The following is a 21,385-nucleotide window of genomic DNA, read 5'->3' as shown; positions in this document are numbered from 1 at the left end:
TTTGAGAGAAAAATATTCTGAAAGATTTTGGGTGCAGTTTAGCAAAATGATGTCTATAGAATACAATATTATTATGAAAATTACAGTAGATTTAAAGAACTAAATATTGTCAAAATTTTAAAGACTAACCACATTAGATGGCTTTTATATGTAAGGATTCAATCTTAACTAAATTTGTGACTTTTTCAAAAATTGAAGGTACACGCGAAAAAGGAAGACTAGGTTCGTTAATTCTCTTTAGTGAGATCTGGGGGTCAATCAGTGGCAATCTATTGTTCCAGACAAAGGACAGAGTCAGATATATGAAACTCATGTCGACAGCCTTTAAACACATTTAAGCCTTTAAACTTTAGGAAAAAAAACAGTTTTTATTTTTTAAAAACATTTTAAATTTCTAAATGTTTATAAAGGTTGGATAAAATGTGAATGAACCCAAAATTTGTTTAAAAAAAATTCTTTGTACTGTTTGATTTGTTTTTAACAGAGATATATGCTTTTATAGTCTGTAAATATGACATTTGTAAATGTTAAAATTGCCCTTGCTCAAAATGTCATAAATGTTGAAATAAGATCATTTAAAATTATGTTAAATATTTTTATGTAAGTTATTTTTATCTAGTTTATCTTTATTTAATTTATTTACATATGTATATATTTTTTTTCTTTCGTATCTTTTTCAGCTTGTGTTTACTTAAAAGATATGCGTATCTTTTTTATTTTGTGTTAAAAAAATGATCTTAAATAAAGTTTAACTTGATTCCTTAACTTTACATTTAAAAGAAATTCTTTTAAGGCCTTAATACTTTTAACTCTCCAAGGGTTGAATGCATGGATAAAAATGCTCTGGAATTTATGTTGCTACGCAACACTTACTCATCAAATAATATTGGAGAACGAGTTTTTTGATACTAGAAACGGCTGGATTGGAAATTAGGAAAAAGCTTGAACTAATACTAAGAGGGTTAAAAAAAAATTGTGTTTTATTCAATAGAAAAATATACCTGAATTTTAAAATTTAAAATATTTTAATAAGCACTTCTTTATCTCTGAATCGCAAATATTCTGAACAAAACCGCAAAACTTTACTGGGTGATAGAATGCATTTACACGAGCAATATTTGTCATAGAATGTATGATTAGAAAATGTAGTTTTCCATTGTCCCATTTAAAGAATTCACACACACGTCTAGGAAAAGATGCTTCAGAAAACTTTTTATTAACGGGAATAGTATTGATCTTTAAGGAAAATACTCAAAAGAAAAGGATGTAGTTGATGTGCAAAAAATTTCTCGAAGAAATGCTCAAAGAATTCGCTCAAAAGTTCTCCCAGCTGCAATGCAATTTTCATATCTGCAGTGTAGAGTGTAATGTACTTTCGTATAAAAACAGCAAGAAATTTATTTTTTGGCATTTCTTCGAGCAATTTCAACATCGATTATATATTTTTCTTTTAAATGATTTCTTTGTACCGCAGTCATATCCCGGTAAATAAAAGAGTTTTTCAAAGCCTCTTTTCCCATTGTGTTGATTCTTTAAATGTGAGAGTGCAAAACTACCTTTTACCTTTTCACTGCTTGTGTTCCGATCTTACATTCTACAATTCATATTGTTCGTGTAGATGCGTTCTATAACCCAGTAAAATTATGCCGCCTTGTTCAGACTTGCCCTGTATTTAACAAAATTTTAAATGTGACTGGGAGTTAAGTGATATGATTGAGTGTAACAAATATGACATGGGGGACAAAAATATTGAAAACTGTGGGACATCATTTACAGATAATTTCAAATTGACAACTTAATGAGCTATTCTTTCTTAAAAAAGGAAGAAAATTATTTTAACTATTTATAATGAAGCAGTGTAGCTCACATAAGTTTGCCTTTCTTTTTAATTGCCTGAGCAAAAGTTCTGAAATCTCTAGTTATGATCTGCTAAACCACTTTTCTGACCAGAAGTAATTATTTGCTGATTACCACGAACTGAAATACTTATACTATTATCACTTCTATTTTATTTTTAATTCCTAAGATGCAAGTGTCTTTACACAGGTCAGTCTCAGTTATTGGATCTCTCTAAAAGTGATTCTGCGCCAAGTACATCAGAATCTTCAGCTTCTGTTGAAAATATAATCATTGGAGATAGTTTAAAGTGATTATGTTTCTCAAATTTAAGTTATATTTGTACTATATTTCGATTGGATTACTTTTTATGAACTTGTCTTTTTTTTAATAGTGCTCCGCATGTTCATTTGGAATCTGAAGGAAGTGAAAGGACTGGTTTTAATATTAAACTTGATGTAGGAGGCGGAAATGACAAATTTTTGTTGTTCGATCATGTATGTTTTTACTACATAATTTATTATATTCATTTTCTAAACTTAACCAAGTTTCATAATGAAATGTGGTTTTTCTACTATTATGCATGTTCAAGCTTTTTCATTCACTGTGATAATATGGTTGCTACTAATGAAAACATTATTACATATCAATTTGAAATAATTTATAACTTCTTTCTGGCATTATATCATTTTGTTCAAGCTACTGTTATCTTGGGATTCTCCTTGAGGAAATTATCTGCTTTGCAGTTTATTTGATCGTTTCATTGTCTTTCTTTTGTGATTATGAATTGCTCTAAAAAAATATTGGAAACATTTTCAACCATTTTACTGTATCAATGGTTACTTCACTAATTCTTCAGATTGTGGAGAGATTATTGTAATTTACAAAAATAAATTTTTATTGTAGAACTAGTAATTTTTAGTTTGAAGGTAGATATGAAACTATTAAAATTCTATTTTTTGATTATTTAAATTATTTTCTAATTCTTAATTAACAATAATATATTTTGTGCTTTATTAAATATTTCCCCAGGGTTCCAAGAAAGGCATTTGTTATTATTCACCATAAATTATAAGAAAAATTGCTGCTTCAATTTTTATTTTGCAGATTTCATAAAATAAAAAAATAAGCTTTTTTAAAAAAAAATTTGTAACAAAAACCTTTATTGCATACATTTTCAGCTACCTATGAATAATTTTACGGTGTGTATAATATATTGAGGAAATTTAAGCCATTTCATTAATCATCAATATTTTTGGGCTTTCTAATTCTTCTGTATGTTGAAACTGTAATTTACATAACTGACTTTATTATTATTGCATTTATTGATTCTATTGTTAATAGAGGTCCGAGAAATATTAATCTATTTATAATTATTTTATGGATTTTGTGCTACGTTTTTTTTTTTTTTTTTTTTAAATTTCACCAGAATTTCAAAAAAGGCATAACATAAATTATATGAAAAAGCATGGCTTCATTTCCATTTGTCAATCAAAATTAGATAATTTTCTGTCAGAATTAGTTCTTGTCTAAATTTTAGAACTCTTTATATATAACTGAGAAACTGTTAGAAAAAACATTCTTGATTTTGTTGAATTCATTCAATGTAACAATAATTATGTAATTTATGTTGTAATTCAATGAAATAATAAATATTCGAACTTTGATAAAAATAAATTTCAGTCCATGTAGGGTTGAGTAACAAAAAAGAAATATTTAAACTTACCATTGATATTTTAATGAATAAGTGAAGCATGTATTAAAATTTTTTTTGCAAATTTGTGAGAAACTTTAACAGTTTTTAAAAAGGTATTTTCAATGTATATTTTCTATTGAAAACTGCTAATTAAAGATTTTGGCTGAATTCTTTGCTTAGAGCACACAAAATGTAATATAACTTATTATTTTACTAAGCTTTTCAATTTACTGTGTAATTTGAAAAATAATTCTATTTATGTTTTAAATGATCTTAAATCTTTATTTTTAATTTGCAATATAATTTATTTATGGTATAGCCTTTGTTGATAAAGTATCAAAATGATCTGAAAGAAAGATTGTTGAAGCTTAATCAAGAAACTGATGATCAACTTATTGATTTGGTATGTTTTTTTATTACTGTTACCAAGAAACTTTAAATCTTTTTTAATCTTTCAGTTTCATAGTATCTTTTAATTTAAACCTGCTACTAAAATGCAATTATTTGCAACTATGGGAGTAAAAACTTTTTTTTTTAAATTTAGCTTTTAATAAATGCCTTGTGAATAAGAGTTAGGAATAAAAACTTGTTTTTTAGTTGCTTTACATTTACTTTATAAGGGTTTAAGAAAAATCTCTTTCTTATATAGAAAATATTTAAATGTTACTTATGTACAAAAGAAATATTACTTTTAATAATTTATTTTTGATCTTAAAATCTATTTTTAATGTACGTTGCAAAAATTATTTTGATAATATTTTTTCTGAAATTATAATTTTCTTTCTAAATAAAAATATCTTAATCTCTAAATGTGTATTTCATTTAAGGTCACTATGAGAGCAAAGTATGTAAAACATTAGTTGTTTAAAACTATGTTATAAGTTTGGTTTCATTATTAATAAAATAATAATTAGTTTCGTTGTCAATAAAAGTATAAAAACTGTATGCATTTTATCATGATTATTTTTAGTATGTAAATCGAAGGACGAAAGAAAAGCATGAATTTTCTTTCTTTTTTTTTTTTTTTTTCAAACTTAAAATACCAAATGATTTTTGTGGATTCTGATATTGATCCTCTTTTTTTAATGTTTTAATACTTATTCAAAAAATTTTTTTGCACGCGATACCGGATATAATTTCACCTGACTCAAAAATTCACATATTCTTTGTTTCAAAGATACACTTGTTAATACTTTATCTACCAAGCACTGTATATTCAAAAATTAAATAAGTGTTTGTTATAATTAGAAAAGAACTATTGAAGCCCAAGAAAAAGAGAATCAGTTATTTGCTGAAAGAGGCTATGATCTGCAGAAGGATTTAAAGCAATTAGATGAAAAGTTAGAAGCTATTCATGTCAAGTATGAAGAACAAGTCGAAAGAAAAGAAACCAATCATGAGAAGTGTACTGATATTAAAAACAATTATCAAGCAATTGAGGAGAATCGGAAAAGTGAAGTTAAAAAAGGTATTCTTATTGTGTAGTAATATATTCAGTAATAAATGTTTAGCACTTTTTTTTTACTAATCTAATATAATTTTTTTCTAAATTGCATCAAACGGAGGTTTTAAGAATAAAATTTTTGGAATTATTAATCATCTAATATTTTTTTGATGTAGAAATTTAAAAAGATTAAATGAAAATACAGATATTTTTTGGATATTTTTGCAAAAAGAATTACCAAAGCAATATTTTTATTTACATGCTATGATGAGCTCCTTAGTTGGTGTAGTGGCCTATGTCTTTGATTTTTGTTGGGAAGATTTGGTTCTGAGTGGGTTATGTCTTTGAGTTTGTTCTCAAGATTGAGTACCTGAACAGACTGCAGTTCTCTAATTGTATCGTACTGGTTCCGGATCCACTCTTATGGCTATATCACACGAGAGAAAATATGTGCAACTGCAAGTGTAAGTGCAACTGTAAGTGAAATTTCTCCAAAAATTGCTCGTGTGATATAGAAATCAGGGTTGCACGAAATATCTGCAACCGTTCAGGCAATTTCTTTCATGAACCAATCAGATCGTTTGCTTTTATGACGTTTCAATTTTATGTGATGACGTATACAAATGTAAATAAAAATGGCGGCGACGTTGGTGAAGAGTATGATCGGATGAAATTTTTTTATAGACGTAACGGAACAGTTTTTTAGTTTAATAATAACATTTTCTTTAAAATCAAAGCATTAAAAATACTTTCACACGATGAAATAACCATCTCAATGCAGTTGAGGTACTACCATAACAGGAACCTGCACATCATTTTAGTATCGGTGAGTATAGTACACTATTTTCTAGATAAATTTTCTTTTAAAATATTTATTTATTTTAAGCTAATAAAATTAAAACTTATTATAATTTGTTCCGATCAAAGTTTTAATTACTTTAAATGGAAATAATTTCTATTTTTATATATGTAAAGATTTATACTGGCGAAAAGCTTTACTTTGAAATATTCGCCAAGCAACTTGCCAAACTTTGTTACATTATTATAACATAAAATATAATAATGATTATATTTCTTTATTTTCAAATTTTAAACTTTATTACTGTTGATTGTAAAAGCATGTGTCCGATTATTTGAAATTTTTTTATTATTATAATTATTTGTGAATTAATTATTTTATTCTTCCCTAAGAATTCTTTTAATTTTTGAAAATCTAAAATGCAAATTTCCAATCTCCTTGTCTGTTTCTACATTCATCCCCTCAATTCTTTTTTTTTTGTGTGTGTGATGATTTACTAATGATACTTTACTTTTTATTTATACTTCACATTTATATTTTGACACTTAGCTTTTCTACAATGACAGTAAGTATGTAAGTGTACCTTACTAATTTTTCAATATACATAAATTTTTAATAGTCTTCGATCATAAATACAATCTATTTTTCTTAAAACAAATTTCAATCCAAACATAAGAACTACAAAACCAAATATACCTGCCATCTTTCATTAGTGTATAGAATAATCTTAGAACTCTAATCAAAATATCTGTCAAACTTAAAATAAGTTTAAAGGGGATACCTAAGGACTTAAATGATTTCAAATTAATGGTATTTAATCTCTCTTATTCTAATAATGTGTTGGTAAAATTTTATCATGAAAGTGATTTCTTTCTTTTATTTCAGATATTTCGTGTAATCCTGTAAGGTTTGTCTGGTGAAGAAGGAAAGAGATGCAATACTGTTTTTATGAAAGAAATTAAAAAATAAGAAATGAAAATGAATAATGTTCTAAATGTTTCACTTGACAATAAATGTTTTGTTTTTTTAATTGATTCTTGTATTATTTAAAATGCAAAACAAAACACGTAAAAGTCTGTAACAAAATAATATGATACATAAAAAGTATGTTCTTAATAAAATATTGTTTTTTTTTTCATAGTTATAAATAAATTTTAATTTATATACTGTATATTACAATAATTTTGTCCTAAAATAAATCCTATAATTTTTAATTAAATTATCTCATATCAATAAAGAATGTTTTAAATTTTACAATAATAAATTGTAAGTATGACATTGAAAATCCTCTTATATTTAAAAAACAATTTTACTAAGAAATTGGAAAAAATAATTTTCATAAAAGTGATATTCCTGATATGCAATGTGTAAATGAATAAAATTGATGATCCCTTAAAAACTAAACTAAACTCAGCGGCGCGGCAGTCCACAGAGGGCCAAGGCCTTCTGTGCCCACCTCAGTTTTCTTGTCCTTTGGGCTCTGGGATGCAGGAGCATTTGTTCCGGTTAGGTGTTCAGCCATACGTGAAACCCCCAGTGTTTAGCTCCCAAGTATGCTTGGTACTCATTTATCGACCCACTGAAGGAATGAAAGGCTGAGTCAACCTTGCTCAGCCCGAGGATCGAACCAGGGACCTGTGGCACGACAGCGCGAAGAGCTACCGCTAAGCCACCGGGCGTGATGATTCCTTAATGCAATGTAAATTAATTTGATGACAATAAAATTCTGACACATTGTAGTATAGACAAGAAGACAAGTATAGACATTATTTATTATGTATTTTTTAGACTAAATTAAAAAAATAGAATTGATTTGATAGAACTAATAGTTTTGATGTTATAAATATTTTATGAGCAAAAGGAAAGTCAAAAATTGTATATTTCATACATTAAACCCTCATTTCTTCTAAAGAATTATTTCAAAGGACTATGTTTTTTAATTAAGCTTAAAAAATTAAATTTGAAGAAATGCCTTACTTGTTTAGATAGCAATGTCAGTTGCATAAAATGGTATAAGTCATAAAATTGTCCTTTCTACACATGAAACTTTTATAAATTTTCGAGTAGCTAAACTATTAAATCAGACAGCTTGTTTTTATTCTCATTCGATTTAGCGTATACATAGATAACGATACCGCACTTGCCTAGCTAGCATGTTAGATAGTAAATATATATAAATAAACTATGCTTTTACAGGGTGCGGAGCCAAATTCAACAAAAAATAAGCAACTTTTAAGAACATTTTAGGCACTCAAAAAATATTTTTAAGCACTATGTAAATTGACAAAATGCAAAATAAATCTCAGACTTCACATGATCATGATAAAATAACTAGAATTTGACAAAGAACTCTTTTCTTGATTATATTAGCCATTTAAAAATGATCAAGAGATTTTTCGGTTCGATTTCAAAGGGTGAAAAATAAAGCCTGAAATTGAGAATATCTTGCAAAATACAGCAGAGTTGCACATGAGAAAGCAAGGATCTCACCAAACCCAGCTCACTAGACGCACATGCGGACTCGCAAGTACTTCACCAAACCTGCAAAATGATTGGCGCTTTCATACGCTATGGACTGACGGTGCGCTGAAATTGATCGTGGTTGAATGAATTCTGAAAACGTGAAATAGAAAAATGTGAAAAACACGTTTTTACATAATACGTGGCGAAAATCGACATTCCCTTTCATAGACTTCATTTTCGAAAAGGGAAAATAAAGCACCTTTTAAAAACACCCATTAAGAAAAGCACCTTTAAGGGCCTTTAAAAAATGAAAATCGAAAATAAGCACCTTTAAGCACTTTTCAAAAACGCTATGCACCCTGTTTTATACCCTAGTCACTCAAATCAAGATAAAAAAAAATTGTCAAAATTCTAGATAGTATTTAAGTCCATCCCCCTTATCCTTTTAGAGACGCAGCATGTATTTAAGTCCATCTCCCTTTCACCCCCTTATCCTTTCAGGGACGCAGCATGAAATTCAATGATATCTTAATATCATCTCATATTATGAGGTAGAAATCATAATCCTTTTTATACTATGCTACTTCACTATTGGGGAAATAAAGTTTTTTAGAATTTTAATTTGCTGCTGAAAAAAAGACTTAACACAAATACAAATGTAAAAAATTAAATCAAAATCAATCAATATTCTACAGCGTCTGTGATTTCTTTTTCCTCCCTTTACGAACATCGTTCAGAAACTATGATATAATAAAATATGATAAAATAAAATATGAGCCAAAAGTAAAGATAAATAACAAAATATGGTAACCCAATTACATGCAACCGTTCAGGCAATTAAGCAACCCTTTCGGCAACTCCGAACGGAGGAATTGCGCTTAGAGTTTCACTTACACTTGCAGTTGCACATATTTTTCTCTCGTGTGATAGAGGCATTATGTGATGACTTCAACGGTCTCAGAATCTTAAAAGTCTAGGCATGGTATAACAGTTGGGTCATGAAGTGCAGAGGTGATGTCATTACAACCACCAATAATTGGCCCTTGATCAAAATCAGAGTAGTGTAGTGTGCACATTTGTCTGTCTTCGGATCATCTTTCAAGATAAATCCCAGACTGTGGCTAATAATCTATTAATGTTTCTCTCGTGTGTTAGAAACAATCAAACCAAATCCATACTGTGATAAGCTTTTAAAATTTAAGTGTTCAACCATACAATATGTATAGAAAGAATTTCATTGTAGGGCAATCGCATTGGTAATCAATTATCTGAAGAAAATTACAATGAGTAGGTCCTCTGAATATTTCTCATTCATGTTGGAAAATCTAACATCAGATAATCTTGGCTATATTTCATTTTGAAAATAATTAATCAGAAAATAAATTTAAAATTTAGTAAGTATTTATAACCAAGTTTTTTTTAAAGGATATTAATAATCTATAATCAAGTAAATAAAAGAGTCTTTGTTCTTTTCTTATCATTATTTTAACCATTTATTGAAGTAAATATGGTACATTTAAAGCATTCATCTTAAACTCTTTGCTCCTATAATATATATATAATAATAATAATCATAATAATTTATATGTAAAATTATAATTGTATAAAATTGATTGATCATTATTTATGCTATCAAATAAGATAATTGTGTTGATTAAGTGTAATTTATAATAAATTTTTATTTCAAAATTAATAAAATTATTCTAATACAATCTAAATTTTAAATATTGAAGTAGAAATTAAATTAAGTCATATTTTTTTTAACATTTTGTATGCTGATGTTTAGAAAAAATACTTGGAACAATTGATTTTATATTGTTTTGTGCATCTCATTTTCCTTAGATCTCGAATTACAAAAAGCTGTTGAGCAATTAGCTTTTGAAGTGGTTCAGCTTACGTCTTTACAAATGGAGTCATTTACTGATGCTAAAAGTCTCCAACGTACTGTGGAAAAATCAACCAAGGATAAAGAATTATTGGAAATTCAAAAGCTTAGACAGGTGATTATACAAAATGTCTTTCTTTCTATTTTGTCTTCTATGCAATAAAACAGGATAACTCAAACACTTTTTAACTCCCAATGTTAAGTTTGCATTATTTCTTATTCATTTGATGGATAGAAGTTCAAAAATTTTAGTCATTGGTCCAAAGGACCAGGTACTAAAAGACATTATTACATATCTCTGTTTGATTTTATTTTTAAAAAAAAAATTTAAAAAATTAATTTAAATTAAAAATTACAATACAAAGTATATGTTATGTCACAATTATGAAAAATGAAAAGTAATGATGAAATTTTGCTGATGCAATTCAACAAAATAGAATTTTCAAACTAAAGTAATTAAAGAAAAACACTGGATAGGCCACCCCATTAGATACACTGCACATACCAAGTTTTAATGCTTTAAATCATAAACACTGTGGCATATCTCCACAAAATTTAGTTAGTTCTTTTAGGTACCCACGGTTAATTTTTTTTTAAATTTCCTTTTTGATATCTTTTTTCTTCTTTTTTGCTCAAGGCCCTATAAAGCATGAGGTCCAGTGCAGAAACACCAATTGCATATGTCTAAGGAATGAAGTATTAAAATATACCTGTTTATTCTATGCAGTTTTCATTATGAAGAAATAGCTGTTTTAAAGTTAATTATGATTTATGTAATAACCCTACTAGTATTATTTAATGCAGTTTTTTTCTTCAGGATTTGTTAATTTCTCAAATCGAAAATAACAGATTTAACTTGGAAGACAAGATAAATTTCTACAGAACTCAATGGGGCATCAAAAGAGAAGAAGCATCTGAATTAAGAAAGGAATTGAATTCAGCAAATGTAGAAATGGAGGTTAGCAATTTTATTATTTAAGTAATATTTTATATCAAGATTATTTTATTATTTTATTTTAAAGCTGTTAAAAAAGCACCAGAATGCTTTTTTTATGCTATTTTATTTTATTTATGTCTGTCTTAATTAAATACCTACTATTTACTGAATTTTATGTTCTCACTGTTCTCTTTTTAATAATAAGATTTTTAATTTTAATTTTTTTTTAAACGTTTTTATTGAAAGTATGTACTTTTATTTTAGTAAGAATGTTCAAATATTTGTTTCAGTAGTATATTTCAAAGTGAGGATTAAGAGATTAAGTGTATATAATTTTTTGTCTGGTAACAAATAAATAAAGGTATTTTGTAAAAGTACATTAAAGGTACAAAAAGTTTATTTCTGAAGTATCTATTAATACTGTCCGTTATGTCTAAAACTCTTTATATTGATGAAATGTACAAGTTTGAATAGACGATCCATGTTTAGGTGGTGTGATCATATTGTCTGAATTAGATCAACGTTATGAGGTTTTCTTATCACTGCTATTGCTTATTGAATTTTTGTGAAAAGGAAAAGAATTTGTGATTGAATTATTTAATATTTGTAAAATTACCCCAATGCTGAATTGTTAGTATTTTTAAAAATATGAATAAAATTGAGGATTAATAATGCTATTGAATTCCACCTAAGTGGAAATATCTCTGTAATATAAATATTTTTAGGAAAAGTTTAATCGATTTTTTAATATTAAAGTTTTCATTTGAAGTTCGAACAATTCTTTTGGGAAATGTATATATAGTTTAAAGTTAAAACTTCATCAAATTGAAGGTGCTCAAACTACAGCTTATTTATTTCCATTGGTGTAAGGACCTCATCAGACTACCTAAATTTTTTAATTAAATGTTCTATATAAGATGTATGAATGGCAAATGTTATTAATTAATTAATTTATTTTTGAAGGTGCATTATTTCTGTTTTGTCGCCAGAATCAAGAATATACTCTGTAATATTAGACTCATTTTTTCTTCAAATTCATCGAAAAACAGTCAGAGAATTTTTTATTTTATAACATCAGAGAATATTTTATTTTTCTATTTGAAAAGTGACCCTAAATTTCTGTTATAATGAATGTTCAAATATTGTATGTCTCTTAATTTTTTCTCTCGATTTGTTAATGTATATTTATCATAAGTAGATTACAATTTATTATGTTGCAGATTGCTTCAGAATTCAGGTGATTTATTTTTGATATTTAATTGAGGATAATTTATTTATTTATTTCAGTATTATATGGATCCTGATGTCAAATTTTATGTGTTGTTTTGATATTTTATGAGAATTAGAACTATTATAAGTTTATATTTTCTGTGAACTTAAAAGTTGATAACTTAAATTTTTTTTCAGACAATACATTTTGAAAAACAACAAATAGTTCATCAGTGGAAACAAAGTTTAGCTGCCTTAGAAAAGCAAGACCGAGTTTTAGCAGAAATCAGAGAATCAGCTAGGTCTGTATTTATTTGCCTAACACATTTATTTGAACTTACTGTTATTAAAGCTTAAGCAACATGAAAAGAGACAGACATTTTGATACTGTAATCAAACACCTTTTTCAGTGACAAAATACAGAATAAAAGAGAGAAACAGAGAGATGCTTAAGAAATTGCTAACCAGTTAAAATAAGAAGAAAAAAAAGCTTGAAAAGGATGCTAAAAAAGTTAACTAAATTGTTAGGATTTTACAAAATACTTTAGATCATTTAGGTTATTGGTTGAGGAACATTCTTCAACTGTTTTAACACATTGCAGACCGGCAGCTTTTCTGTGGAACAGATGTGGAAGTTAAACAATATAAATAAACTCTAAAGAATTTTGTTTATTATTCAACTCTTAATCGTTCTTTTTCATATAATAAAAAGTATAACAATCACCTACGTGTAATGGTACACCACAAGTTTTGCAAATATATCAAGTTTCATAAAGTTATAATAAATTGGTAGAGAATTAAATAGTAAAACTTGAAAAGTAAGGAAAATTACGCCCACTTTTTAAAATAGTCACCACGAGATCACTGCTAACATGATTGCTATAACTCGTGACCGCTCACCAACGCTTGGCCATGAAAACATGAGTTAACTTGTGACCACTCAGCAATGTGTTAATAGAAGAAAGCTCCAACTTATAATCAGAAGTTGAGCAATGCAGAGGATGATGGAAGATTGTTTATGAACTTCATTTTATACATCTCTGCCATGTTAAGTTAAAATTTAAGTGTATGTTTGGTTTGTCAAATTATATGCTAGGCCACAGTGATAAGAAATATAGTAAATTACCTGGTTATTGATATCAGCAATAGGACCTTTAACAGGGTTCCTACACGATCAGGAAAACCTGCAAAAGTCAGGCTATTCTAAAATTAAACTAAAAAGTCAGGATTTTTCTTACATTTTCATAAAGTTAGGAAAATAAAAAAAAAAACTATAGTGCATTCAAAGACTGATAGGCAAAAATAAAGTTTCAAGGAAAAATTCTGTAATTCAAAATATGTAATTTCCTCATAATAACATTCCTCTTTCCCTGGTAGAACCTGTCCTGTTAGCAATTTTCCTCCTGTCTATCCAATGATAAAGAATTTTCGATAGGGTTGCTAGGTTTATTGCTCTTTGTGTGAATAACTGGTTTACAGACAATAGTAGCTGAAACAACAGCAGAAAAATCAAAAAAGGAATTTTTACTGTTTTGTGATACTGCCAAAAAAAAAAAAAAAAAACGAAGAGCAAAAGAGTTTCTTAGAGTTTAATCCACAGCAAAAGAGATTAGATAACTTTTTTTCGAAATATTTGCACGGAGAAAAAAAAATTTAAAACTTGTGGGAGGTTATAAAAATTGTTCTTATCCTCTCTCCTGGTAACGCAACAGTCAAAGGGGGGTTTTCAATCAATAAAAGCTTATTGGTTGAAGACTCCATTTTTTCGCAAAAGTGTGTGTATGATTATGTTTCATTTATAAATGAAATTAAAAACATAGACATTAATGAAAAAATGCTAGATGCTGTAAAAGGATCTAGAACAAGATGGAGACATGCATTAGAAGCCCCCCCCCCCAAAAAAAAAGAAAAACGAAAGAATAAAAAAGCTTAAATTTCTAGAAAGCGAATAAAAGAAAAGATAGATGATTTGAAATTAAGAAAATCTAAATTGACAAAAACTGCTGCAACAGAACTGGATGTTCTTGATTCAGAAATTGTCAAACAGCAAAATATGTTGAAAAATATTATATAGCATAGGAGCCCCTGAGTTTCTCCGGAAGCTTACAGTATTACAGAAATAAATTTAAAAATACTGGGAAAAAAATATTTTTGATTTTATTTTTCTCACAAGTTGCATAATATTTCTATCTGAATTTTTATTTGTATCTAATTAACTTTTCTTCACTTCTTTCCCCTTTATATTTCAATATTATCTTTCAAAAGAAAAGTCAGTTTTAAGTGAAATTGTGAATTTTAAAAATTAATATTTTAATGTAACAAATATTCTAGTACGTTTTAAGAGTAAATATTATTTGAGGATACTGATACATATCTCGCAGATTTGATTAACCCTTTATATCCTGACGACACTCATGCATTTGATTCCACTTAAAATTAAATTAAATAATATTTCCATAATCCAGCAGATTTTCTTGATCTTTTTATTTAAATAGTTTTCGTATCCAACTACAAAAACACACTAAAAGTTTAATCTAATCATGATAATTAAAAATATGTTTCACAAGTTTTCTGAAAATATAATTTGGGATATAAAGTGCTATTACGCAATTCCACTTTAATATATAAGTGTTTATCCTATTCAATCTATGATACTTATGACTAAGTAGCATATTATTACTAATTGAAACTGCAATGTTAAAAGTTCTGTTGGAGTGGGAAACGGCGGGTCAGGAATTTTATTGTAAAAGGTCAGGAAAAACCTGCAAAAGTCAGGATATTGTTTTCTCAAAATAGTGTAGCAACCCTGTTTAAGGTTGGGGAATTTAGTTAGTTTACTGGGGAGAAAATGGTGTTAAACTCATTTTATTCGATATATTTAGCAATTTTGGAATAAAAAGGTTAAGCAAAATAAAATAGATTTCAGAGCGTTAGAAAGGAATTCAATATTAACAGAGTCATTAATTTAATTATTGAAACTTTTAAAAATATGACATGATTCCCAGAAATTAAGAATAGTATTGAAGTGCCTTGTTGAATGATTTTAGCAGAAAAAAAAATTGAAACCTATGATTGGAATTCCTGTCATATAGAGTGATGGTAAATCATGGAGTCTTCATTTTGCTTATGTTGGTTGTGTACTTTTAGTCATAGTTTAATTGTATGTCTAGTCGTTCAACGTATGCAAGGCCATACTCATTGTAGATTGCAAGAAATTGGATCATTGTAGAGGGAAAAAAACAATGGCTTAACTTTTTATGTGACATTTTCTGCTTTTTTAATACTATATAAGCTTATATACATATAAAGTTTATTTTTTTCTTTACTTGAACTCATTGTTTTGTCTTTTTTTATAAATATTGTTCACTGTTCATAGGCATTTTGAAGAAGATTCTAGAACTCTTAATATGGACATTATAGCATACAAAAAACTATTAAGAAAAGAACTCGAACGAAATGAGCAACTAGTTTTGCAGTTGCAATTTAGGGAATCAGATATAGGAAATGTTCAAAGAGATCTCAATGAGATAGTTGAGCGTGAAAATGATCTTGCGGAAAATGTATCTGTTTTGGATCAAACCGTAGAAATATCAGAACAAGAACTAAAAATTCTATTGGATGCAAGTATATTATTTATTCTTGGCACTAGCACAGTCTTAAGGCACGGCACAATATAATATAAGGATCATATATATATATGTTGGGATTAATTTTATCTTTTTATATATTTTTTGAAATTAAATATATGTCTTTTATAATATTATTTTACTATATTTTTTTCATACGATAAAATATTTTTTTTAAGTAAGATAGTAGTCAGCTATTGGGAAATATGGGGAAACTCTGCAGCTATATTGTCTTAAAAGAGTATGTTAAATATAGTCTCTGATTTTTGCACAACTTTAAAATACTCACTTTTTTTGTTGTAATAAGAATGTTTATATTGTTGTGAATGTTGAATATTGCAAAACTAGGCTTTAAAAAGCCACCATGAGTAATATTTATATTAACTCAAATTACCGAATAGTTAAAGCTGTCATGTTTGTTTTAAAAAACCCTAAACTTTTATTTGCCAATGGAAAATTTATTACTTTTTGTAATATTTCTTTTACAAAATGATATGAAGCTTATTTAATGTATTTTATTTTGTTGCGTTCTACGATGTTATTTTTTAAAAAAATAAGTCTTATTTTTAGTTACATTAAAAAAGGCTTTTTCTTATTTAATGCAAATCAAATGTTCAAAAAAGTTTGAAATCATAATTTCAATTGAATTTAATGATTACGGTGACATATTCACAGGAATTTATCTTTCGTTTATTGAATAAATTGTTTTTATATTTATGTGTGCCCTTATTTTTTAGAGTAAAAGTGTGAAAGAGAAGGATCTTGAGGCAAAGGAAAAAGAACTTCAAAAAATATATGCTTCTCAAACTAATCTGGAAAAGAAACACATGGATATGTTACATGAAAAAATGACTATTACAAAGGCATCTAAATATACTGAAAAACTAATCAAGGATACCAGAAATTTTATTCACTTGAATGTAAGTTTTTACAATATTCATTAGTGTTCATTTCTATGTTATGATTTTTAATTGTGAAAATAATTAAAAAATATTTTTTAAAAGTTTATTTTCTTAGATCACATTATTGTTTAATTTTTTTAAAAAAAAAATCCAATGCCATGGGTTTATTTAACTTTTGCTAAATTTAAAATAATAATATTCTGATTGTTATCATGCTCATTAGTATCTACTTAGCATATATTGTACAATTTTTTTATTTATACTTTTTGTTTTACTCTTTGTACTTAAAATTCTCATCTGAAGATCACATTTATTAACTTCCTCATCTTAGTAACAATGCGACATGCAACAATGCTACTCTTTTTTTATTCACTCAACAGTTAAATAGTATCTATAACTCATAACTGTATATTATTGAAATGGAGTTGAACTCGTTTATGAAGAGCATGAAGGGACCACAATATTAACTCGTTATAATCGAGTGCTCGTAAAAAAACATGCTAGCGAAAAAAATCGTAAAAGTTCATATGTACTTATTCAATTATATTTGTACTGTTTTTTATTATTTTTCATTTCTGTGCAGAACAAACAAAAGTTAGTTAATTGCTTAAAATTCTCTTATTACCTCTTTGTTGTGTTATTGTCTGAATAAGATTCGTATCCCCAAAAAACATTGTTATTTGCATGCTTGCAATCAGAAAAAGTTTAAAAGTTTTTCTGCTCATTCAAAAGTGATTGTGTACGTCAGGTTGAATTAGCATGAAATACCTCACATCCGTTGCTGTCAGCATTGCTTTCATTATTTTTTCATCTGTTTGAATTTCAATTTTAGTTACAATATCCTCAGAACTAGGTATGTATATTGAAAGTGATAGCATTAGCGTTAATAGCTATGTAACTTTAAATATTTTCTCAACTTATTTTCAAATTTTCAGAATCTGCAACTTTTTTCTCAGTCACAAAATAACTCATGTTTGTGCATTAAAAGCGAGCTGTGCTCATTCAAAATTAAAATTTTACCAATTATGTACTTCTTTTGTTGTGGTTAAATCTTGCTTCATATTAAATCAGGACTCATTTTAAGCGAGTTTGACTGTATTATTATTATAATAATCTTCTGGTGCATGGGAAAAGCAAGATTTGTGGATATTATGGTAAAGGTGGGGGAAATCACCCAACCTTAACATGCTTATTCTATTTGCAAAAGCTATATTAAAGTTTAAAAGATAAACAGATTTCATTATAACCTATTGGGTCTTTAGACCTCATACTTTTCACTTTATTTTGGTTGTGGTTTTGTATTAAATAATGCATTATGGATTAAGATACAATCTTTCTTTTTTTTTATGCTATATAAACTACGGCTGTTTAACGATGGTTATAAAATAAAATAAAAAACTCAAGCTGCTTATATTTTAGGAATATCATAATTTATTTTTGTTAATTCTGATTTTTACTAAATTTAAAATAAAATAAAAAAAAACCTTTTTACAAAATTATAAAATAAAATGAACTCAAGTTCCTTATCATATTTTAGGAATATCATACTTTATTTTTGTTAATTCTGATTTCTGTTAAATTTCGAATTAAAACTATACTTTCCTTTTTCTACCTAAATCATTTTATTGAATTTCAGGAAGAAAAAGGTGCTAAGAAGGAAAATGAAAGAGAGAAACTCTTGTTGAAACTTGACAATCTGAGAACTTATATTAGTAATATGGAAAATAAATTAGAGGAACTGTTACAGGAAAGAAAAGAAAGAGCTCTTTTGTTGGACAAGAGTGAAGAAAGTGCCTTAAAGAGCCAAGAGAAAATTGACGTGAAGCGTGGTGAAATTCGTGAGCTTGATAACAAACTGAAAGAAATGATTAGTGAAGCTGGTGTAATTTTTTAAAATTTTTTTTATGATTTTCAGTAGATAAATGAAAAACTATATAATATGTACTAATGCTGTATGAAAATCTAATTATTTAGTTAATTTTTCCTCTTTTATTATCTTTTTTTTTCTAGTATAATTTTTATCTAATGGAGGAAGGGAAAATTTCTGACACAAATATCTTTAAAAGTTACAGACCAATTTTAACGAAATTTCTTTATTTGTTGTAATTGATTTAAGATCTTGTAAAGCATACTTTAATATCTCAGTAACACATTTCTAATAGTTATCATTATATTTTCTATAATTAAAAAGACTTCTTCTTCTTCAGGAGCGCAACAGCCCTTTGCAGGCCTTGGCTGCCTCAACAGCACGCCTTCTCCAGCTCCCTCTGTCCATGGCAACTCCCCTCCAGTTCTTAAGTTTTAGGACTTTGAGGTCGTTTTCGGTGTCTTTGAGCCATCGAGTAGGTGGTCTACCTCTAGAGCGGGACCCCTGAGGGTTCTTGAAGGTGGCAATTTTTACAGGACTATCTTCAGAGCCTCTCCATATATGGCTGAGCCATCTTAGTCAGTTGCTTCGGATTATCTGCATAATTTGAGGATGTTTATAGAGCCCATAAAGTTCAAAGTTGTACCATGTTCGCCAACATCCCCCCTCTGGTATAGCACCAAAGATAGTTCTAAGTATCTTTCTTTCAAACGTTTCTATCAGGCGTTGGACGTCAAGGTTTAAAGTCCAGGTTTCGTTTCCGTATAGCAAGACAGGCAGAATGAGTGTCTTATATAATTTTAGTTTTGTTTTTCGGCTAATAAAATTCGATCTTAGTTGACTTTTAATTACTTTTGACTTTTAATTAATTAGTTGACGTTGAATTAAAAAGACATTCATTCAAAATAAAAGAAAATTAAATAAAAGAGATGTATACAACTTTTAAAATGTTTATGCCAGATTTTCACCTTTTTCTCTATAGTTAACTTTAATATTTAAAAATAAGTAGGAGAACTTGATTAAAAAGCTAAGAAAAATTTAGAATATCCACTTGTAAGGAAAATCCATTTTTTTAAATCAAATAATGTCTCTTGAAATTCACAGTAACAATAATTAGCCATTTCAGATAAAAGTTTGTAATTTATCATAAGTTATAGTTTACTTTCAGTAAAAGCTCCATTGGAACATAATTAAATTTCCTGATCTATATTTAAAAAAAAAAAGAATTTGAATGTTAACAGTAAATCTAAAAGGTCGTGGATTTTCATGGTTCAAATTTTTTCTTGTGTGTAACTATATGAGCAGTTCAACTTAATATTTAATAGGCTAGTATTAATTTATTTTTTTTAAATTTTAGCTTTTTGTGTAAATTAATTTTGGTTCCTTATTAATGTTTGGTCATGATGGTTGTGATGACATGGTTATATGCAGAGATTAGATAAACTGAAAAACTTTCTTTACACATTGATAAACTCTTGTAACTAGTAACTCTTGTAATCCTAAAAGTGCTGATTTAAATATTGTTAATATCATCATTATTTACCTTTCCTCATCTTTCTTCATTAATGTGAAACTAATATTTTATTTATTTACAAATGTTTCAGGGCCAAGAACTTGGACCATATGAAAGAGAACTGGCAAACCTAAGAAAAGAAATAACTATTGCAGAGCAAGGAAAGAGAAATTTGGAAGAAGAATATTTACGATGCCAGCAGCAGTTATTTGTTTTAAATAAACAAAGTTCAATTAAGTCAGAGGAAAATGAATTTTACAGTAAAAAAATTGCTATATTAGAAGGCAAGAAAATACAGTTAGAAGGTTAGTTCCTCTTTTAATAAACATATTTATTGTCAACAGCTTGTGCCAACAAGCAATTGATTTTATATTGGGAATTGATGCTTATTTTATGAAATTTGACATCATTAATTCAAAAACTTAATTGATTATCCGTGATCTAAAGGTTGATATCTGACACAATTATTTTACTTGAAATTTTTTTTTCTTTTTTGTAAAGAATGGACTGAATATTTAATTTTTAAATATTCAATCAATTCTCTGTAATATATTATTGAATAGTTGCATACAGTCCCTTGATATCAATATACATACTTATACAGTATATTGATATATTTTTACAATATTTTGTAATATTTATCATTCCATAAAAATAATGGTTTTAAAATTGGTTTTGTTTGAAAAAAATGTAACTATTTATTTAACGATTTAACTACAATGCATTGTTGATATGCATACAAAATTTATATTTAACCCTTATATCGAGAAATCTTTCTAATGTTACTTTTGACATAGAGCAAAGTTATTTTTAAGTGACTAGTAATATTAGGTAAATAAATGAAGTAATAAATTACAAATAAAAATGAAATTTATAAAATAATTTGAACAGTGATCGGAAAAGCTATATTATTTTTGTAGTTTACTACAATTTTGTTACAAATATGGCTAATTATAACTACTTTTTTTTAAATGTAGTGACTACAAACTACTTTGGAACTACAGTAGCTACTGCAAAGAGACAAACTTTTCTGGAGAACTTAATTTAAACCTATGTTCCAAATAGTTTTGAATAGGAAATTTCCTTCCATTAAATACAAGAAAATAATTTAGAAATAATTATCCATGTTTACATGAGCAAATTTGTTATTCCAAATTTTTTTTTCGAATTTGTTAATTAAAACCTTCAATTTTTTTATGTCTTATCAA

The 21,385-nt window shown here is 27.3% G+C and overlaps 1 protein-coding gene across 1 annotated transcript in view; it reads left to right on the top strand.

The window, feature by feature from the left end:
• Nucleotides 1-21,385, top strand: part of LOC107439827 (coiled-coil domain-containing protein 40) — a 40,649-nt gene that overhangs the window by 6,256 nt on the left and 13,008 nt on the right. The window contains exons 3-13 of the mRNA XM_016052544.4: nt 2,047-2,146; nt 2,231-2,333; nt 3,852-3,935; nt 4,781-5,000; nt 10,081-10,238; nt 10,941-11,081; nt 12,468-12,571; nt 15,646-15,889; nt 16,633-16,815; nt 18,434-18,679; nt 20,269-20,482. Of these exons, the coding sequence (XP_015908030.1) occupies nt 2,047-2,146; nt 2,231-2,333; nt 3,852-3,935; nt 4,781-5,000; nt 10,081-10,238; nt 10,941-11,081; nt 12,468-12,571; nt 15,646-15,889; nt 16,633-16,815; nt 18,434-18,679; nt 20,269-20,482 (1,797 nt within the window). The remainder of the gene's footprint in view (nt 1-2,046; nt 2,147-2,230; nt 2,334-3,851; nt 3,936-4,780; nt 5,001-10,080; nt 10,239-10,940; nt 11,082-12,467; nt 12,572-15,645; nt 15,890-16,632; nt 16,816-18,433; nt 18,680-20,268; nt 20,483-21,385) is intronic.

The sequence above is a fragment of the Parasteatoda tepidariorum genome, chromosome 9, assembly GCF_982258835.1.
Source record: "Parasteatoda tepidariorum strain Cologne lab strain chromosome 9, Ptep-v5.0, whole genome shotgun sequence".
NCBI classification, from domain to species: domain Eukaryota; kingdom Metazoa; phylum Arthropoda; class Arachnida; order Araneae; family Theridiidae; genus Parasteatoda; species Parasteatoda tepidariorum.
Note: the sequence above shows the minus strand (reverse complement) of the source record. Positions and strands in the feature narration are given on the sequence as shown.